The 19,671-nt window shown below is 49.5% G+C and overlaps 1 protein-coding gene across 3 annotated transcripts in view; it reads right to left on the bottom strand.

Moving 5' to 3' along the window:
• Nucleotides 1-19,671, bottom strand: part of ERI3 (ERI1 exoribonuclease family member 3) — a 129,533-nt gene that overhangs the window by 29,375 nt on the left and 80,487 nt on the right. For 2 of the 3 annotated variants that reach the window (XM_056497123.1, XM_056497124.1), the window contains exon 7: nucleotides 7,134-7,233. In XM_056497123.1, coding sequence (XP_056353098.1) covers nucleotides 7,134-7,233 — 100 coding nt within the window. Of the gene's footprint in view, nucleotides 1-7,133; nucleotides 7,234-19,671 lie in introns of those variants that run through there. The other variant, XM_056497125.1, reaches the window with a different exon arrangement.

The following is a 19,671-nucleotide window of genomic DNA, read 5'->3' on the forward strand; positions in this document are numbered from 1 at the left end:
AAAGGGAGAGCAGAATCCTTTCTAAAAAGGGTTTACGATTAGAAGAGTGTTCTGTCACTCTGGCGCGCAGTAATCCACTGCGCCACCAAGTCCCTTCAGAGAGATGTCGAAAACTTAAATGACTGAAAGCAAAAGAGCCCCGGCTCAGGTTCCCAGGCAGCCAGACATCCTAATTATCTTTAGATCCACTCCCACATGGAGGGGAGAGAGCACACAAGAGTAAAAAAAATAAAAAAAAAAAAATAAAAAAAAAAAAAGGGTAAAGAAAAGAAAAAGAAAGAGGGGGAAAAAAAAAAGACTGTCACATTGCTTTTTTCTTTTTTTAAAAGCTTGTCTCTGCTCACTGCTTTTCCAGCTGTGACACCTCTCACGGTAGTTAATTAGAATCATGTCACCGCGTTAATGTGCTCTGACTGGACTCTGACAGTTGCTCGTCCTCTACCCGGCTGCCCCGGCCAGCCCTCCCTCCCCGCCGCTCCTCGGGGATTCGGGGCGCGGTGCTCGCAGCCGGACCCCTCGAGCCGCGCTGTCCCCGTGCCCAGGGCCCCGCGGGTCCCCCGGAGCGGCTCTGCCGGTCTCTGTACCCTGTACCCTGTACCCTGTACCCTGTACCCTGCCTGGGACACGGCGCCTGGCCGCGACACCCAGCACGCAGCCGCTCCACCTGTTCTGGATCCGCCTGACCTTTATGAGCGCTAATTCAAAATGACACTGCTCATTTGGTGACATTTCTGTTGATTTTTTACTTAAGTCTCTTTTAATTATTTAATTCAGAGTCCTTTCCCTTCTGCCTTGAGCTGGGGCCACTGTGCGCGGGGCAGTGCCCCATTCCGCAGGAGTGAGCCCCGGTCTCAGCTCTCCCTCTCAGCATCCTTCAGCAGAAGGATGGTGCCGTGCAAGCGCCACCTCCCCTGGGAAACGAGCACAAAAAGAACGGGGTGTGCCTGCTCTGGGGGAGCACAAGGCTCTCTGGGATGGACCAGGAGGGTGGGACTGGCTCTGCCACATGGAGTGGGATGAAATGTGGTCAAAAACTTGAAGGGGAGTTTGACAAAATGCTGTCCACCTCTTTGTTCCCCCTCCCCTGATGCAGAGGAGGCAGATGGGCACCAAGGATGACTGAGGATCCCACAGATGCTGCGAGAGACAGGAAAGACAGGAAAGGAAAACAGAGAAGAGTGAGAGCAGGCTGAAATAAGACCAGCAAGCTGCCAGGACCACACACTTCCAGCACCGTGCAGGGTGAGGCACAGCCTCATCCGCCCCCGCCAAGCTCCAGGGGAAGAGCTGGGCTGACAGCCCGAGGTCCCATTACGGCGGGTGGCCCGTCACTTGCCGCCGCGCTCAGCGAGCGCTCCCTCCCCGTCAGTGTCAGCGCGGGGAGCAGCCGGCGCGGCCGAGACCGGGCGGGCGGAGCGGCGCGGACACGCGCGGACACGCGCGGACACGCGCGGCTCGGCCGGGCAGCAGCGGGGCCCCGGCAGCGCGGCCCCGGCTCCCCGCGGCGGCGGCAGCTCCAGATAGTTAATTAGAATCGTGTCACTAAGTAAATGCGCTCTGACTGGACTCTGACAGACGCTCACCTATGACACTGGGGGCCAGGAGACAATCCACATCAAACTACTGCAGTGTGACCCTTTTAACACAAAGAGTAAACTCACGGCACATCGAGTTGAAGCTCATTAAAACTGTCTACTCTGCGAGCATCCCATTAACCTCACTGTTAAAAACACGCAATTCCTCTTCTTCTTTCCGAGGCCTAATTAATGCTCTGGATCAAGAACAATATCACACCCTAACCTTCCGAGATTTCCAATCAGTAAATGAAAAGAGAGAGATGGAGCCGGGAAGGCGCGGTGCCTTGCTGGGTCTCTCACCGCATGGGCTGCTGACCTGCCCGGGCAGGTGTGGCTTTTCTGTTTGGCATCCAGAGATCTCTGGATCTCTGCTCCCACAGAGGGAGCACGGCACAGCCCTGGCCAGGGCAACTGCAGAACAGGGAACATGGTGAAGCCATCTGTGCAGAGGCTCGGAGCTCACAGGAGTCTGACAGCTGGAGTAAAACAGCCCAGTGAAGGCACCATGTCAAGACAGGTACTACTACGGGATCAGACCTCCTGGTCACCTGGGATGGGTACTGAGGGTTCACTAGCAAGAGACACAGGAGCTAGCTACTGTTTTTCCCCTAAAAAAAAAAACAACCCCACCCCCCCCCAAAACCCCCAAACCAGACATTTACAGCTAAATCTAAATCACAATAATGTATGTGCTAAAACCTAAACTTTAAAGATTCAATTATATTCAATTACATTCAAAAAAGATCAGTAGCAAGGGATAATGTCATGTTTTAAAGACAGCCAATGCACTGGAGAGGGAAGCAGAGCTGACAAATGAGAAAAAAACTTTCCCAGTAGGAGCTGCTACTTTTGCAGTTTTGGAAATTTTTTGCTGGTTTTTGGTATATTTTCAGTTCAAGAACTGGCTTGTTCAGAACTGAGAAACAACAAAGGATTGAAAATGGGAAAGAAGGTTTGTCTTTTATCTTCCCAATAATCAGTGAAGACAAACAAACCAACCAACCAAGGTGAGAGAGTATGAGATGTACTCATTCTAATACCCTGAAAGGCAGGTTTCCAGAAACACTCCTCCAGCTCACTGATCACTTCTTGCTTTGGTTTCATGTACCAGGTTTTTTTACCTAAAAAGTATTCTGAAATTTGCTTTTCCTTCCGTAGTGAATATTTGCACGGGAAAGAGGATTTTCCTAATAAAATCAATTCAAACTACCACTGGGGTGCTTTAGCATGGCATTACAGTTTTCATCCAAATGAGCAATCATGAGTAATAATTTAATCATCAACTCTTCAAGAACAAATAGTAATTCACCATTTTTCTAATGTAAAAAATATTTAAAAACTAAGACTAAAGGCATATTACATTACATAATCGATCAAAATAAATGTAGCAAAAATAGAGTATTGGATGAGTAAAAGAATAACCAGATTTAATAACTGGGCAGTAGTAAGGAAAGCTGCATTTGGTTGACAGATGCTGTTCAGTGAAATTTGACCTTTTTTTCAGGGAAACAGGTTTAAAAAAGGCAAAACCAGAAGAAGAACAATTTCTGAATCCAGGTGATCTGCTGTCTTATTTAAATCACAACTAAAACCTGGGATTTTAATCCTTCTGATTGGTAGGAGTCTCTGACTCTCAGCAGAGAGAGCCCAACAGAGGTACCCAGCTCCACTGGTGTGGAGCCTGTGAATGCTGATCTTTGCTTGTGAATGCCAAGACTCCCATTAAAAGCCGAAGCTTGTTTTTGGCAAGCACTGCCTCAAACACATGTGTTAAGAATGGCAATGTCCCCATATATGTAAGCCTGAGTAACTTCTTGGCAAGACTCAACTTCATTTTGCTGAGGGCCAAGAAAACAGCAGACAAAGAGAAGTTTCTCACCCCAAGATTCTACAGCCCACACTGGAGCTGACAAATATCTAACCTGTGTTAGAGAAGAGATGGAAATTGCAAAAAAATGTCCTCTCTAGTCTCAAGGGACACATTCAGCCCAGAAGGAATCCTGAGAGCTGAAATATCAACCTGAGAAAGGGCATAAAAGAATAGGCTTCATACCCCTTTTGCTCCTTTCTGAGGAATTCCTGCATCCTTACTCTCTGGAGCAGGATTATTTCTATCTTCTTATCCTGAAATATGTACATTTTCCCCTTTCCTTTACATTTTCCCTCTCAAGAACACAATGGCACAAACTGCACCCATCCCATCCCAAGGCAGCTGTATTTGCAGTGTATGCAGATACATTTTGGTGTATTTGGAAACACAAATCACTTTCCTAACCCCTCAATAAGCTTTGCAGCTCACGTGCTCATGAATAGAAACCAGACAAAGCTAGAACCTGAGCTCTGTGCAGCAACTTGCTATATGTGCAGCTGTGTTCCAGGGGATGTGGGGAGACCCCATTGTGCTCTAGCATGAGCCCATCCTGCCTGTATCCACTGGATGCTAAAGGTGTTTCCCATCCAGAATCCGGCCTTGGCCCTGCAGGGTGTCAAGCACCCTGAACTCTGCAGATTTTGAACATGATGAAGGGAAGAAGATGAAACAGAACAGGACTGGTTCCAGAGCATGTCAAGTGCAGGGATTTGGAACAGATACTCACTAGACAGTGAAACAGAGGGTGATTTGAAAACAAAGCAATACAGAATCCATCAGGCAAGACGGCAAAATTCCTTGCAAATTGTTTGCAAAAACAAGTGGCTATCCACTGCAATTTTTCTGTCAGATTTGAAGGGAAACATCCGTGTTGTGCATTCCTGCGTAAGCATGCTGAGGCTTCACAGGAATGTTTGCACCTCCCTGGATCGTCCCCAAACTGCCAGGAAAGGAGCTGCACAGACACTCTTACATTGCATGGCACCTGTGAAACTGGTAAGACTGGCTGTCAAATCTCCTTGCTGCTCCCTTCTCAGTCCTCTTTGGTTTGCAGATTTTTGGCCATCAGCGACCCATGAGGGCCATGAAAATCAGAGGCTACTCCCCCCTAACATTTCTTCAACGCTGTTGCACTCCAGGGCTGAGCACAAAGAGAAGGGAGGCTCCAGATGGCATGGGACTATCCCCAGATCCACAGCCACTCCTTGTCTCACTGTGGGCAGGCTGGCAGCTGAGAACAGTTTTCACTGTTCTCCACTTCCTTCTGCAGCAGATCTTGATTAGGGGTCCTTTATTTGGCTGAAAAGGGAGGGCTGTGTTGGGAACAAGGCTCCATAGAGTCAGAGAGAGAAGGGAAGGATGGCTCCTCCCAACACTGACACTTGGGCAGTCAAAAGCATGAAGAAGAGAGAGGTAAGGCTGCAGGGTGACCATCAGCAATTGGGATGACTATGCCCATTCCCAGTGGCCAATATGGAAGGACTTGGCTGTGGAGGACTGACAGTATCTCCAGGATGAGGCAGCAGTGCTGGACCCAAGCAAGCCAGGCTGCCTCTGCAATGAGCAGTCCCTCCTCAGCCCTTGGCTTCGGAACCTTTGGGCTGTCACTAGAACCAACACCTGATCCATGCCTAGGCCAGGCTGGGAAATGAAGTGGCCAGAAAACTGGGACGCTGGTTCTTTGAAAAAATGCCAGGAAAGGCATTTCTCTAGATACCAGCATTGCCCCAAGCCTTCTCCCAGAGGGACACGGGGCAATAAGCCATGAAGCCAGCAGCCCTGACAGCAGCTGTGCCTGCTGGTGCCAAGCTGGCTGGGAGGAGTTCTTCTCCCTGATTCCATCTCACTCTGGGGTACTCAGCCTGCAGTAAAGCCACCAGGCACATAGTGCCAGAAGCTACCACCTCTGCAGGCAGTCAGAGCATTGCAGACATCCAGGACAGATCTGCTCTGGAGCCAGCAGGCTGTAACACATGGCACGCGTGCACCACTGGCAGTATCAAGGAGATGTCACACTGTCACACTGCTGGCCTGGCATCCTTCACAGCACCCATGTAAAACCCCTTCCAAGCAGTGTGGGAAAGGCAGGTTTGCCATTGGGATGGAGCGAGAAGGGAGCCTGGGTGGTGGGCCTCTCTTTCCATGAGCAATTAGCCCATGGCTCACCCTGTACTGGGAGAGCTCCTCCACAGAGGGAGTCTGGCAAATTTCTCCTAAAGGATTGGAATGGGAAGGGACATGAACAGCAAATCCCTGAACTCTATCAGGCAGAGGAGTCACACGTGTGCAAGACAACAGCACTGAGATAAAGGGGCAGAAACCAACAGCAGACAGATGATACTCCAGAGAATGGGGGCACTTGGTGTAAGGGATGACAGCAACAAGAGAGCTCATCATACAAATAAAATGAGGAATGATGAGGTAGAAACCAGCTCTGCGTCTACCAGGAAACCCCAGAAAAAGCCCAAGTCCACAGAGCAGGACATGCACACACAACTCCTGCATTTCCTGCTCCCTCCCCATGATCCTCCCAACATGGCACACAATCCAAGCAAATCTGCTCCCAGGCAGGGAAGCAAATTTTAATGCTACCTCTGTCAATAATGCAACCAGATCCATAGTTCAAAAGGAGCCTGCTAATTAAAAGCTGGTGAGCTTTAAATAATTCATCTCCTTAACTTGGATTGATTGGAGAGTTTAATGGTTAGAGTCTTGAAACAATATTAAACAGCCTCTTCAAGGCCCTGGTAGCCAGTGACTTCCAAGTAAATCCTACCTCCTTGCAAACTTTAATGTTCAGAAGTCACTGTGGATGAAGGGCTGGGAGAAAGAGAGAATACCTGACTACAGATTTCCAAGAGGCGATCTACTGCTCCACAGAGAAACAAGACAGATAAGAGTGATGCAGCCCTGAGTCACAGCCCTGTCTAGAGCCCAGTAAATCTGAGCTCCTGCCTGTACCACAGCCTGCTGCTGTACCACCTCTGCATCTCCAGTGTTAAGCAGCAGGCAGATATATGGCTTCAGTGTCCTGGGCCAGTTGTCTCTCCTATCCCTTTGATCCCTGGTGCAGAGGAGTTGGGGATACATGGAACTCTGCCACTGTTTATATCAGAACTCTGTTTATCAGTTTATCATGGAACATGCTGCAGGACCACAAAACTCATCATACATGTTAGCAAACAGGACAGTGATTCAGTTCTCCATCTGGGATCACACATCTTCACTCTGCAGTGTGTTCCAGCCAGTTCTCAAGCCAGGCAGTACAGCATCTTTTCCAAGGACTGCAGCATCCCAAGCAACTGGAGGATTGGTCCAACAGGGAGAGCATCTCACCCAGCCTGGGGATCCTTGCACTGTGCTTCAAGTACCTGGTGCTGTCCACACCCAGCCTTAACCCAAGCACTGCTAGAGCAGTCTAGGAGCAGCTAGCAGTTTAGCAGCTCCCCAACCAGAGGGACAAACAGGTATGTCTGGCACAGTGGCATGTGCAAGGGACAGAGAGGTCATCCATGTGCCCATTCTGCCCTGACACATCTTTATCCCTTCCACCAGCTGGGGACTCTGCAGTCCTTTAGTTTGCTCTCAGCACCCCAGACCGGACAATGTCTTAGAGCTGAGGCATGTCCCACACACCCGGAGCAGCAGCTGTGGGGATGGAAATGGCACGGGGCAGCATCACTCACCTATCCCGCTGTGAGGCCTCCCTATGTGCTGTAGGTTCAGTCCTTTGTTCATGTCTAAGAGCCCGTTCTTTGGCCAACTCCCCATGGCAAAGCTGTACGCCTGGAAGAGAAAAGCAGAGGGTCAGACATAGCCCATGCACGCATGCTCTGTACTTGCCCAGGTCTGATTGCTCCTGGGGCTGGAGTGGGTTTGTGTTCAGGGGTTGATGTGTGTCTGTGCTCACCGTGTTCAGTGTGAACCCGCACATCACCCTTGCAGCAGCTCTTCTGGAATTGCCCACACAAAGAGCTCACCCTGCACTGTCCCACCTGATTCTCCTTAGAGGTGTTCAGAGCCTCTGGTGGTGTCCTGTACACATGACAGCCCTTGTGACAGAGGGCTTTGCATCACTCACAGCCACCTTTGCCGTGCTGTGGTGGGGCAAGCCAGGGGCTATAAGCTCATCCCCTATGTCCCTTAGTTGCATCCACCCACTCCTGCCTTAACAGGGTCACCAACAGGAGTCAGGGGGTTTGGAAAGGGGTGCTCATTCCCAGGCTGGCCTGGCCAGCAGGCCCCTTCTCCTCTGGCAAGCACAGCCCTCCCAGCTCCCTCTCCTTTCCACCTCCAAGCCCAATTGCCTCAGTGCTCTCCATCACTGGGACAAATCCTACTGAGAACCAGCACTGCTCACCCCACAGCAGCTGCTCAGCACAGAGCCTGCAGCCTGGCTGGAGGGAGCCTGCTTCATACCCACAGCATCCTCTGGCAGGGCTTCCAGGGGGAGCAAGGCAGCTGGGAGCCCAAGCAGCACAGAAACCCACTGGACAATGCAAACATAAAAGCAGCCGGGCCTCTATGTCACACGCACGGCTGTAATTACAGCCTGACAGCCACGTATCTTCTTCATCTTGAGGAATTAAGCTCAGAAGGCATTGTGAGCAGTAAGAAGGGTGCGTGTGCTTAGTGTCGCTCATGCTGGCACTATCTTTGCTGCCGTGAGGGCCATTGTCCCCAGATGAGATCAGGTCAATCCAGCAGCCCCTATCTCCCTCCTGCAGCGGGGGATCATCGCTAACCGCAGCCACAGTGTGGCAGGGCATTGCTGACACTCTCTGCAGGCTGCAAATGCCAGGGAGATGTTCTCTGCAGCAGGAATGGGAATGAACTGGGTGACCAGAGCTGAGAGGTGTCCCCCACCAGCCCACCAGCCACCTGCCTGCCGGTGGGACCTCCTGGCAGCCTCTCTTTCCTGCTACCTGCTGCTCTGTCTAGAGCGGGCAGATCCAGCGCTGTGCAGCCCCTTCTGCTGGCAGCCCCCCGGGAGCCACAGGGCTTGGGGGAGTTAATTTATTAGTGGCCCATGTAGCCATTCATGCTGCTTTGTTACTCCTGCCTTAGCAAAACAGGGGGCTCCACAGATAATTAATAGACAGCATTGCTAATCCTGTTGGGAGATGATTAGCAATTAAAACTACTAATTAAGTCTATGCATAATTCACTGAAATTACGCTTTGTGTACACAACGGGGAGATTTCCTTTGCCTTTGACAAACACTGTGGTATGTTCCGTGCCATGATCAGGATGCAGGCCAGCCAGCTGTGGGGTGGGGGGAGCCAGAGGTTGGGGTGCAGGATGGGATTCTGCCACCCAGCTGCCAGGTGGCAGAAGTGGTTTCCATGTGTTGCTCCCTTTCCTGGGCTCCATCCCACAGAGCAAAGTCAGGCAGAGCACAGGAAGGATCCCATGCTCAGCACCAGTGGCTGGACAGCAGCAGGGGCCATCCCTGGGGAAGGGATATCCCCGGACGGGTAAAGACCAGGGTGTCCCTGCCCAGGGAGCTACGATATCACAGGCTGCCTTCCCAGCCCAGACATCCCTTGGATTCTGGCCAGAAGCAACTGAGGGAGCACAGCAGGAGACTTGGCAGGATCCCGGGAAAGCCACGGGGACAGCTTTGGAAAGCTCCTGGCAGCTGGGTGCTACTGCCAACCTCAGGCTGCCTCCCCTGGCAAGGCAGCAGCAGCAGCAGCAGGGAGCTGGCAGCACATGCCCCAGCCCCCGGATCAGCACCGGGCCCATCTCTGCATCGCATTCTGCTTTCCTGATCAAGGTCATTTGGTACAGCCGCAATACCTGAGCAAACTACCTAAGCAGCTGGGGTGGAAGTTGGCCTGACCACTGAAGGTCAAGTGTGCACTTATGCATATTCAAAGCTGCCTGCAGGATCGATCGGGTTTTAATTGTTTTTCCTGGGGTTTTGGAAGGAAGTGCCAGGGGCATTGATCAGTCCCAGACAAGGCTGCTCACACTCTGGGGCTGGCAGGGACCATCGCTGCTGCAGGAAGTGCAGGCAGTGATGATGAAGGGATGAAGGCAGGGGAGAGGTCAGCCACCGCTGGCCGAGAGGAGGAGCCACTGCTGGGCTGCGCTGGAAAATAAAGTTTTTTAATTAAAAGTGGCAATTCTGAGCCGCCTGCTGGCAGCAGCCACACAATCAAGAGCAAGGAGCTTTGCTGTTTAATATTTAAAGACAACGTTTAATCTTTAAACAGGAAAGTTCTTCTCCTGACTGTTAAAGCGAGGCAGAGCGCGCCGGTGGCTCTCCAACACCAGGGGTACCCAGCCTGCAGGGTGGCCACTGGCTCACTGGAGCTGCTGGGACACTGGTGTCAGCCACTCCCTGCCAGCTCTGCGACCCAGCAGTGGTGCACACCCCTGTCCCTTCAGTGCTTATCGCTGTGGCAAACTGTGAGAAAGTCTGAGATGCCCCTGGATCACTTGCAAGCCAAAGGGTTTCAATAAATGCCATGAAACCCTTTCTGTGAGGAAATTGCACTACTTTGTCCCTCCCTCTGGCTCAGTCTTAGTGTTGCAGAGACTGGGTTGCTCCCTTTTAAGTCAGACACTGAAGCAGGGCCAGGACTCTGTGTTCTTTTTTTAAATTTTTATCCACATTTTAATTTATAAAAATGCAGGCATCTTTTTAAAAATCTATTTTTAAATGGTTCTGGCCAAAATTTCAATTTACAGAGAAACTCAATGTTTCTGACCTGCTAAAAACCACTTGAACAATGTTTACAGAATAATTTTCAAGCAACCTGAATACAACTAGTTTCATTCATATGATGTCCTAGAAAGGTTTGCCTTTTTCCATGATTTTGTTTGTAATTCTATGAAGGCTGCATTTACCTCTCTGCCAATGCTGCTCTGAAGTCAGATGATTATTAATTATATTTATTTACTTATGCAATCCCATAGGCATACACAGCAGTTCACAGCCAAGTACTGCCCAGGGTCCCTGATGGAGGGATCTCGAATCAAAGGTAAGCAGATACTCCTGTGATAAATGTGAGCTAATAGCAGCAGGAGATTAGGAACATACTGTGTTTTCATGCATAGAGCAAGCACCACAGATAATCCACACCTTGTTAGACAAGTGCTGGTGTGGGGAGGTTGGTCATTAGGTAACCTGCACCCCACATATCCTGCAGAAAATCCAAAACCCCGAAGTTTTTGGGGATAAAACATGGGGCATAGAGATGACGCATATGCAGAATCACAGCGTCTGAGGCTGGCTTTACAACAGAGCAAAAAAAGATCTGAAACCAGCCTCCTGTTGCACCAGGTTACAGACCTTCCCAGTAGCTATAACACATCTGCCTCAGATTGCAATCTGAAACAAATTCTGTGTCCTATTTCTGACAGCACTGGGGTACAAAGATGGTCCCCTATGCTGGGACAGAAAGTGTGCCAGTGAGGTTGGGCAATCCCATGGTTGTGGCTGCTTATGCAGTTTGGCACCAAGTTTGGCTCTCCTGCCCTTGCTGCAATCCCAGTGCACATTAGTGCCCAGGGCCAGCAGGGTGACAGCACCAACACAGCTGGGTCCTGATGTGCTGCTCTCTGGAGTTTGTTTAGGCTGCACACCACGGATTATAAGCAGCATAGCTGCAGAGAAGATGTTCCAGGGGGTCAGAAAATTCCCAGAACTGGAACTTGTCAAGCTGATGTATTGATCTAAGTGGACTGAATAATGCTCCATCATTTATTTATGGGAAAGTGCCCAGCACACTTCACAAAAACCGGTGTTCGGCAGTCACATTAAAGCAAAATTAAACACCCCACAGCATATAAACAGGCACCTGTTCAGAAGTCAGAATAAGGGAGCCCCACAAATCCTCTTCACATGCAGAGGGGAGGAACAGAGCTGGTCCTCATGGAGCTACTAGAGCTCTGCAAGGGCAAGGCACTGATGTTGGCAGAGCCAGCCTTGATCTTTCCACATGTGTCCATGCTGTGATCTGCTGGCCAGCTCCTGGCCCCTCTGCCCTGCACTAGAGCTGCTGGCATTGCATCACCCTGGATGCTTTAGCTGAAGGGCAGGAGGGAAGTGAACCTTTGTGCTTTGCAATGGCATGAACATGTTTACAAACCACAGCAGCAAGAACTGCCAGGACTGGCACAAGGTATCCTGCCCTGATCAGTTGGGCAACTAATTTTATTTCACATGTCCTAAAAAGAGGTTTTATATGCTATGTTTCATCTGCTAATTGTAATTTTAATATTAACACACAGAGAAAATATTTCCTTTTGGAAAAAATCCTCCCAGGAGCTAAGGGTCTTAAGCAGTCTGAGAAGATGCTGAAGGGTGGGTACTAAGGAATAAGAAAACTAGTGGTGGGTTTTGCTGAAAATCTCCATTAAAAATTTCAAAAAAATACATTAAAAATACATGGTTTTAAATACACAGAAAGAAGGTGTGAGAACTCTCAGCTGCCGTAGCTTGGGCAAGCAGCAGGTACCAGCTGTGCTGCCCCAGAATCAGGCTGGGCACAGCTGCCTGCCTGACATTTCTGCAATGGAGAAAATGTCTTTGGAACAGCAAAATCATCTTCCTCCTGTCATGTCAACTGTGCACTGCATCCGCCCAAAATAAGCATTTCCCATCTAACTGCCCTTATTCCACTGCTGCCACAATGAGGTGTCAAGGTTTTATATTACCTCGTATGGTGGGAAGAAAAAAGAGGTCATGTCTACGGCTAAGTGGGCTTTTAAACATAGCTTGAAATGTTTTTAGTGACTGTAACGTTTTGGGGCTGGGACTGTCTTGCAGGACATCCTGAATAGCACCCAAGACACTGGAGGCTCCAAAGTGTTCCTATTTTAATTGCATGTCAGTCCAGGAATGAGAGATGGACATTTCTTGCTGAGATTTCTTGCCATGCAAATTTACTAGTATGATATGAGGCAAATGTAACACCACCGAGGGGCTGACCCCACCACCAAATCATTTAGTAGGAGGCTCCTGAACAGGGCTGAATGTAATTAAAGAAAAGTCAGGTAATGAATAAGCAGCTTGCCAAGCCCCAGCTGACAATAGCAGAACTCCTCTGTCGCAGGGAAGGCGCAGAGGAAAGCTTGCCTGGCAGGATGGAGGCACGGAGCCTGGGATGGCTCCGGCAGCGCTGGAGCCTGCTACCCTCGCTGGCTGTCAGGAGGCAGGAGCTAAACCCAGGTGTAACGTGTGCCTTTTAAGCAGTTTAGTCAGAAGTGCTGCCACATTCACAGCTTTTCAAGTATTTTTAAATCACTTACAAAAGCAGGATTAAATGATCAGGAATTCCATTTAATGGGACAAATAAAGAAATAACAATCTACTCCATCAGCCCTGTGAAAGGCAGGTTTGATTTAAGAAAAAAATAAATAAAAAACTCAGTATAAAAGAGGGAGAGAAAAAAGGAAAGGGAGGTGGAAAAAAAGGATAATGTGTGTTTACTCAAGCAAAGAAAAAAATATTTAAGTGATGTAGGGGAGAAGATTGCGGTAACTAGTGAAGAATAACATCGTCTGCTTTGCTGTCAAATCACACAAGAATTTCAGTAATAGATTCTCATTCTGACACTCAATTCAATTCGAAGGTGATCCTGCTTTATCCCAACACATCAAATATTAAACACTCGTATTAGCCCGGGTGCCGTCGCCTTTCCCGGCTTAGACGCGGCAGGAAGCTTTTCCCCCTACTTTCTCTCACCCGCTATAATATTCTCAATGTTATCTAAACATGCCTTCATACACTGGGGTTCCTTATCAATCCCATTTGGGGAGGGAGGGGGCTGTACTTAAAATGGTATTAGTTTGGGGGGCTTTTATTATTATTATTTCCAAAGCTTTTCAATTTTGTGTGGAAAAAGCTTAGAAAAAAGAGGTGGAGGGAGGGGAGGCGGCGAGAGAGGGAGAGGGAGCGCGGGAGCGAGAGAAAGTATAAAAAAGGGAAAAGCAGCCAGCAGCTCTTGTTTGACTGATGCCTTTCAACAAGGGCAGTCTAGCTTGTCAAAGCCCGGGCTCGAGATGAATTGGCATATCTATTCAGCCTGCCTCTGGATGTCATGCAATACAGTTTCATATTCCCAGATAAGGCACGATAAGCAATTGCTGCCCTGACACCAACTCCATCCATCCCTGCCTTTCTGTCCACGCATATTAGAGATCTCTGCTGCACCACTAACAAGAGGCATTTAATTTCTACAAATGCAGTGGCAAGAGGGGCCTCCAGACTGACCAGGTACAGCATCAACACCACTCATGTTTAATTAGTTTCTCTCTGTGCATTGAGAACACTCATGAGTGGTACAGTGTGCACAAAAAGAACTTTTGCCCAATGTAACACCTGTGAACCCAAGCCTTGAATTAAACATCTGTGGCAGTCATTACTGGGTGGGGGGTGACAAAAGCATTTTGTCCTTTGCCAAATATATCTGCAGTACCACTGTAGGACATGGTTTGGCTGGGGTTTGGATATGGGATGACACTGGGGAAGAAGTGCCCTTTCCCAAGGAACATCACTCTCCAGAGCACAAACCCTCTGAGGGCTGTGGGGAGAAGGAGAGCAGCTGACACACTGAAAAAGAGGATACCATGCATGGGGTCTGGCCCCACTTGGGTGGAAGCAAGGGAAAATTGGAAATTCCTGCCAGTGAGAGAATGAGATCTAGACAAAATCCTCTCACATTGCTAAAAAGCTGCTGAGGCTCTGCCTGGTATTCTGCCCTCTTCACACTAGGGCTTTTCACAGCTCAGTGCCACACAGCCAGCTCCCCCTGTGTCCTGGATGCAAGGAGCCTTTGGCAAGCCCAGCTGGTGTTCAGTCCATTTGCAAAGCTGCTTGTTAGAACAGAAACAACTTTATGCCTCATATCAAGGAGTAAATTAAACAAATAAAAAGATGAATGGTCTGGTTTTTGAAGGTGAGCGCTGGGCACACAGGAGCTGCCTGGCTCTGCCCACCTTTGGGAAATGCTTTACAGAGGGTAAGGTGTCCCCAGACCATTGGAGGAGGACAGGTCAATCTTAAGGGAAGACACCAAAATGTCAGAGAAGATGCAGAGGATGCAGCATAACTACATGTGCTTTCTCCTTACTAAAATAAGCAGCCCATGCCATCAGAGCTCTGTACAGAGGAGCTCTGCACAGAGGAGCTCTGCAAAAGGAAAACTGAGGCACACTGTGATCTCTTGCCTATTCCCATCCAGACACATCTGAGCAGCCTCATCCTGCTTGTGTCCTGGCAGTATCTCAGCTCAGCCACAACTGTACAAATTCACTGCTAAAACTCTGAACTTCAGGAGGGGCAGGAGGGACCCTGCAGCCACCAAGAGCCCCTCTCCAGGGTGCATTTGGATGCTGTGGTCCCATCAGGCAGCAGAAAGGTGTCCCTGCTGCCATGCAGGTTTACCATGTGCCCTGGCTTAGGCTGCAATAGAAACACACTGGTGTGCCTGACTCCAGGTGTCAAAGTGCCAAGCGGTTTAGGCTTCACATTTCCCTGTGTTTGAATAAGAACAGTCTTTGCCTTGCTCCCAGGCTACGGATTATCCTGGATAAAATGTTCTTGACTGCTGTGTGCTCTGCGGCTGGCGACACACTAGGTTAATGCCGTGGAGATCTGGGTCAAAGCCCTGGGTTTGGTCACAAGCAAAACAAAACTACAGGTTCCAGGAGGGCTGGGAAATAAAGCTGGCCAGTGCTGGCCCAGGAGAGGGGACAAGCAGAGCCATAAACCATCACGAAAGCAGCCCAAGGATGAGGACTGCTAGCATGAACAGAGGGTCTGGGTGACACATGCCCAGTGTCTTTCCCAGTCCGGGACAAGTGGCAGGGCTGACTTCTCATGGTGTCCCTGCATTCCTGGTGACACTGCAGGGTGATATACCCAAGCTGGCTTATTCTGATGTGTGCAATTGGCTCCCAGCACTAACAGCTCCCTATTAGCGCCTGAAAGGCACTAATGATGACATGGCATGCAGCTTCCAGGGAGTACCTACACGTGGCTGATTTACCCTTCCAGCCCTGCAAGGACAGGCTCACGTCCTGCAGTGCTATCCCCCGACCACCCCAGCCCCTGTGGGGCCAATTCAAGCAGGAAAGCAGCGCTAAGCCTTTCCCTACCGCAGCTTTGTGGCCAGCAGAGCGGGAAGCTGGGTGTGATACCAAGGAAAACCCACAAGCACACTTCATGGATGATTCACCACAGGCACAGAAGCCTCTCCATACAGACAGGAATGGATTGGTCCAATTCTGGCTGCTCCTCAGGAAACTGGGGGCTCACAGGGAGGGAGAAGATGCCTCTAACTGTGCTAGAAAACAGAAAATGTTGACACTGCCCTGTAATCAGACCCAGTGTCAGCCCCTGTATACAGAAAGACAGAAATGAGCATGATGGCCCCAGCAGATGCACCTTGCTGCAGAACTGAGCTGTCAGGGCAGTTGCAAGGTGGATACTTCTCACCCTCCTTAGATTTAACTAGAGATGAACAACCACCAAAGAAAGCTGCAGTTTTGCCATATTATGATAGGGTGGATAACAGTATCCATCCATCACTCTTTTCTTTCCAGGGCAGACTGTGGCTGTGATGCTCAGACCTCCCAACACACCCCTTCAATCTAACCCCAAGCCTTTCCCAAGCAAAGCTGGCACCGGGCTTGCTGTCAAAACCTTCAAGCCTTTCAAGAGGGGGTATTTTCCCCCCTCAATTTCTATCTTTACACACGCACACGCTCGCCTCTCCCTCGCTCGCTGTTTAATTTCCGTGTGAGAGGGAAGCAGGTGCCCGTGCTCCCGTGAGCTCTCCCTTTTCTAGGTTTTTTTTCCCTTTTTGGATCCTGCCCCATTAGTTTAGTGCCCAGCCATCTGCGACGTCTCCTGTAATGCTGTCCCCCTTGTGTACCAGGGAGCTTTTCCATTAGCGCCTTTAATATTCTGACACCTTAGCACAGGCTGCTATTACATTCAAACACTGATCGCCCTGTGAAATTACATCGCAGGGCTTGCTAAAATGGAATTGTGTATAATCAGGCTCCTCCATGCACTGTCAGTCCCATCACAAATACAACGTAAAGCAGGCTTATGGATGGGCTTAGCAGCTGCTACAAGTGTATTTTTTTTAATAGATGAAGTATCCCTTATTTAAAGCATTTCCTTAAGAAAAAAAACCCCAAAAACAAACCAACAGTGAAAGACAAATCAACAGCTGCTGCATTATGTTAACCATACCACTGGTCTCTTAAAACATGTTATTTAATAAGGTAGCTATCTGTTTATCTATAACTATATCAAACAGAGAAGGAGGGTGAGATAAAGATAGTTAAACAGACAGCCGAGGAGATATCTGCCACTGGGAAATAATAGCTAAATAAAAAGTACCATTATTTACTCCAGAGCAGGAAGGAGGGAGAGCCAGCAATTTCCTCCCAGTGCTCCCAGCCTCTAGTTCATAGGGGCAGTGTGTACCAGCCTGCATGTACCCCAGCTCACCTGGCTCCAACCTGCTCCTCTCCCCACTACTGCAAAGATAATTCTGGGAGGAAAAAACCCAACTCAGGACCCACGTATCAAGGCTGCAATGCAGGAAAGGTGAATGAGTGCAGGGGAGCTTTCTGCTGTCAGGAGCTGGTCTGGTGGGGCAGCCCCTCACCTCCATACAGACTGAGACCAGCTCAAATTAAGGCAAAATTTGCCACAGCAGAGGGTCTGGGTGCATTTCTGTGGGAGAGACTAGCTTTTGTGTGGCCAGCACACAAGGGACCAACGGCTCAGCTTTTTTTTAAATTTTAATTCTAGCTAAGGAAGTGATGGATTAGGACAAAGGTATTTCAGGGGGGTGCAGGAACCAGCAGGGACACAGATGATGTGTCAGAGAAATGAGCTCCTGAGCTCCCCAGCTCAGAGTTCAAAACGCTGCCTCTTACCATGCCCTAAAGGTTATTCTGTCTGTCTGCTGTGAAATGCGACGGCACATCACCTGAAGGGAGATTTCCACAGGCGCTGTGACCCTTCTGCTATCTCCTCCGAGAAGCCTCCACAGGAATGATGAGATTGTAGCTCATTTCCACACACCTTGAAAGAGACGGGCTGGATCAAACGTGCTGAAAGCAGAAGCAACACATCCCTGGGACTCATCCTTGCCTCCTGGCAGGGAGTGTGCTCTTGCTGTAAGGGCTGGGAAACTGCGTCCACCCCACTGAAAGACCAAAGACATTACTTTTCATCCTAAGCCAGGATGGAAAAGCCAAAGTATTGGCTTGTTTCACTGTATGGGAACAGTTCTGCTTGGGAACCACAAAGTAAAAGCCAGGGACAGAACTGCTGCCCTTTGGTAAGGAACAATCTATTCCTGTGCAAAACACTGCTTTGACATTTTGACTCCAGTTTTTCCAGTGCAAAACAAAGCCATTTGTCCAGAGCAGACACACTGCTCCTTTGCACCACCCACAGCATGTTTCAGCATATGGTGGTCTGGACATTTTTGGCAAGGACATCTCTGGCGATGGTTCAGCTGCTGTGCACAAACATGCCAGATGGGGACAATGGGACCATAGAGGGCAGAGACCCACAGGTTACCAAGAGAAAAGCACAGGGGAGATGATGTACAACTGCACATCCATTCACAGGGCAGGTGCCAGACAAGGCAGTTCGACTGTCTAGTTTCCACTACCTGTCATTGCCAAAGTTAGGTGCTTGCAAGGTGGCAGCAAGGGAGGAATGCTGGGTGACCAGCATGTTCACATCTCAGTTTCATAATCAGTTTGGAAAAAACAGGCCCTGGAGGATGGGAAAGAAATCAGAGTGATCCTGCAGGACCTTCCCACCACTTCTATCTGGCATGTCTTATCACACACCTCTCCCTCAGCTCACATCCTACAATCCCTTCCATTTTCATGTTCACCAGGTCAGGTCTTCTTGGGACAGATACATGACCTTCTCTCAAACACCTCTGGTGCAATGCAGAGAATGGAGCACAATGGAGAAACTGGTCCATACACAACAGACCAGAGGGCCATGAAGATAGCTGCCCTGCTCCTTCTTACCTCTTCCTCCCAAACAGCAAACACGCAGGAGCAAAACCCAAGTTTTCATTACAAAGCAACAATCTAACAGCTGTTGGAATCTCTGAGTGCTGCTGCTCTGCAAGAATTGAAAAAAACAGAGTTTCTCTGCACTCCCACAAGATGCAAAGCTGCTCAAAGGAGAGGCAGCTGGAAGAATGAGAGAAAAGCAAGAAATACAATGCATGAGACATCAGGGGAAAGATCAATAAAGATTACTAGGGCAGCAGCCCATCCCCTGCCCGCATTGGAGGCTCTCATGGCTGCAGTAAAGGAACACCAAGGAAAGCTAACAAGGTGCTGCTGTGCCAGTGCCTAGGGATGATACCTGTCTAATCAAAGGTAGAGTTTACACTGGATCATCTAAGCAGCAGCTCTTCCTCATGATTATTGACTCAGGTCAGGGTTAAGACTGAGGAGGTTAAAGCAGAGGCACCTCTAAGAGCTGTGATGGATGCAAACACCAGGCAAGCAGCCCAGCTAGCAGAGCCTGCTGGGGCACCAGTGGCAAAATTGAGGTTTCCCAATTTCAATGGAAGAACAAACAGAAGGAGATGGTCTGAGGGGCTGGGCAACACATCATGAGAGAATCAATTTGGAGAGAGGTTATGAAAGCAGAGAATAAAGGGACCTGCAAGGAGAACATAGCAAAATCCTGAGAAGAGGTTATTAAAGGAGGCATGGGGGGATGAACCACAGCAGCTACAGCCAGGCAAGGGTTTGGGGCAGGACTGGCTACCTGGACTGAAAAGGGGGCACCAGCACCAGCACCATGTTATAGTCCTGAGAAGATGACAGAGAAGATCATGTCACAGCTGACAGAAATGAAGGACTTGGGTCCTCAAGAGCTCAACTCATGTTCCAAGAGAGCTTAAGGCACCTCCACAGCTCTTTGGTGCCACCAGGCTTCACTGACCTCCTGGGCTGGGCTGGGCTCCTGCAAGGACACAGGGAGCCACCTACACCCAGCCAAGCAGGGTCTCCTTACTGGGCAAGCTGGGACACTCCCTGGCTGTGGCTTTTAACTGTGTCTACAATTCTCCTGTAAGGTGCTGGGAAGGGCTGTGACATCCAGATACATGGATGCCCCTGGGTCCTCCTCCCTATGGAAGAGGCCATCACTGCTTGCCACCACTGAGGCCCAGATTCTGTGGCTCAGCTGGCTTTTTGTGG

Source organism: Oenanthe melanoleuca, chromosome 8 (genome assembly GCF_029582105.1).
Source record: "Oenanthe melanoleuca isolate GR-GAL-2019-014 chromosome 8, OMel1.0, whole genome shotgun sequence".
Lineage (NCBI taxonomy): Eukaryota > Metazoa > Chordata > Aves > Passeriformes > Muscicapidae > Oenanthe > Oenanthe melanoleuca.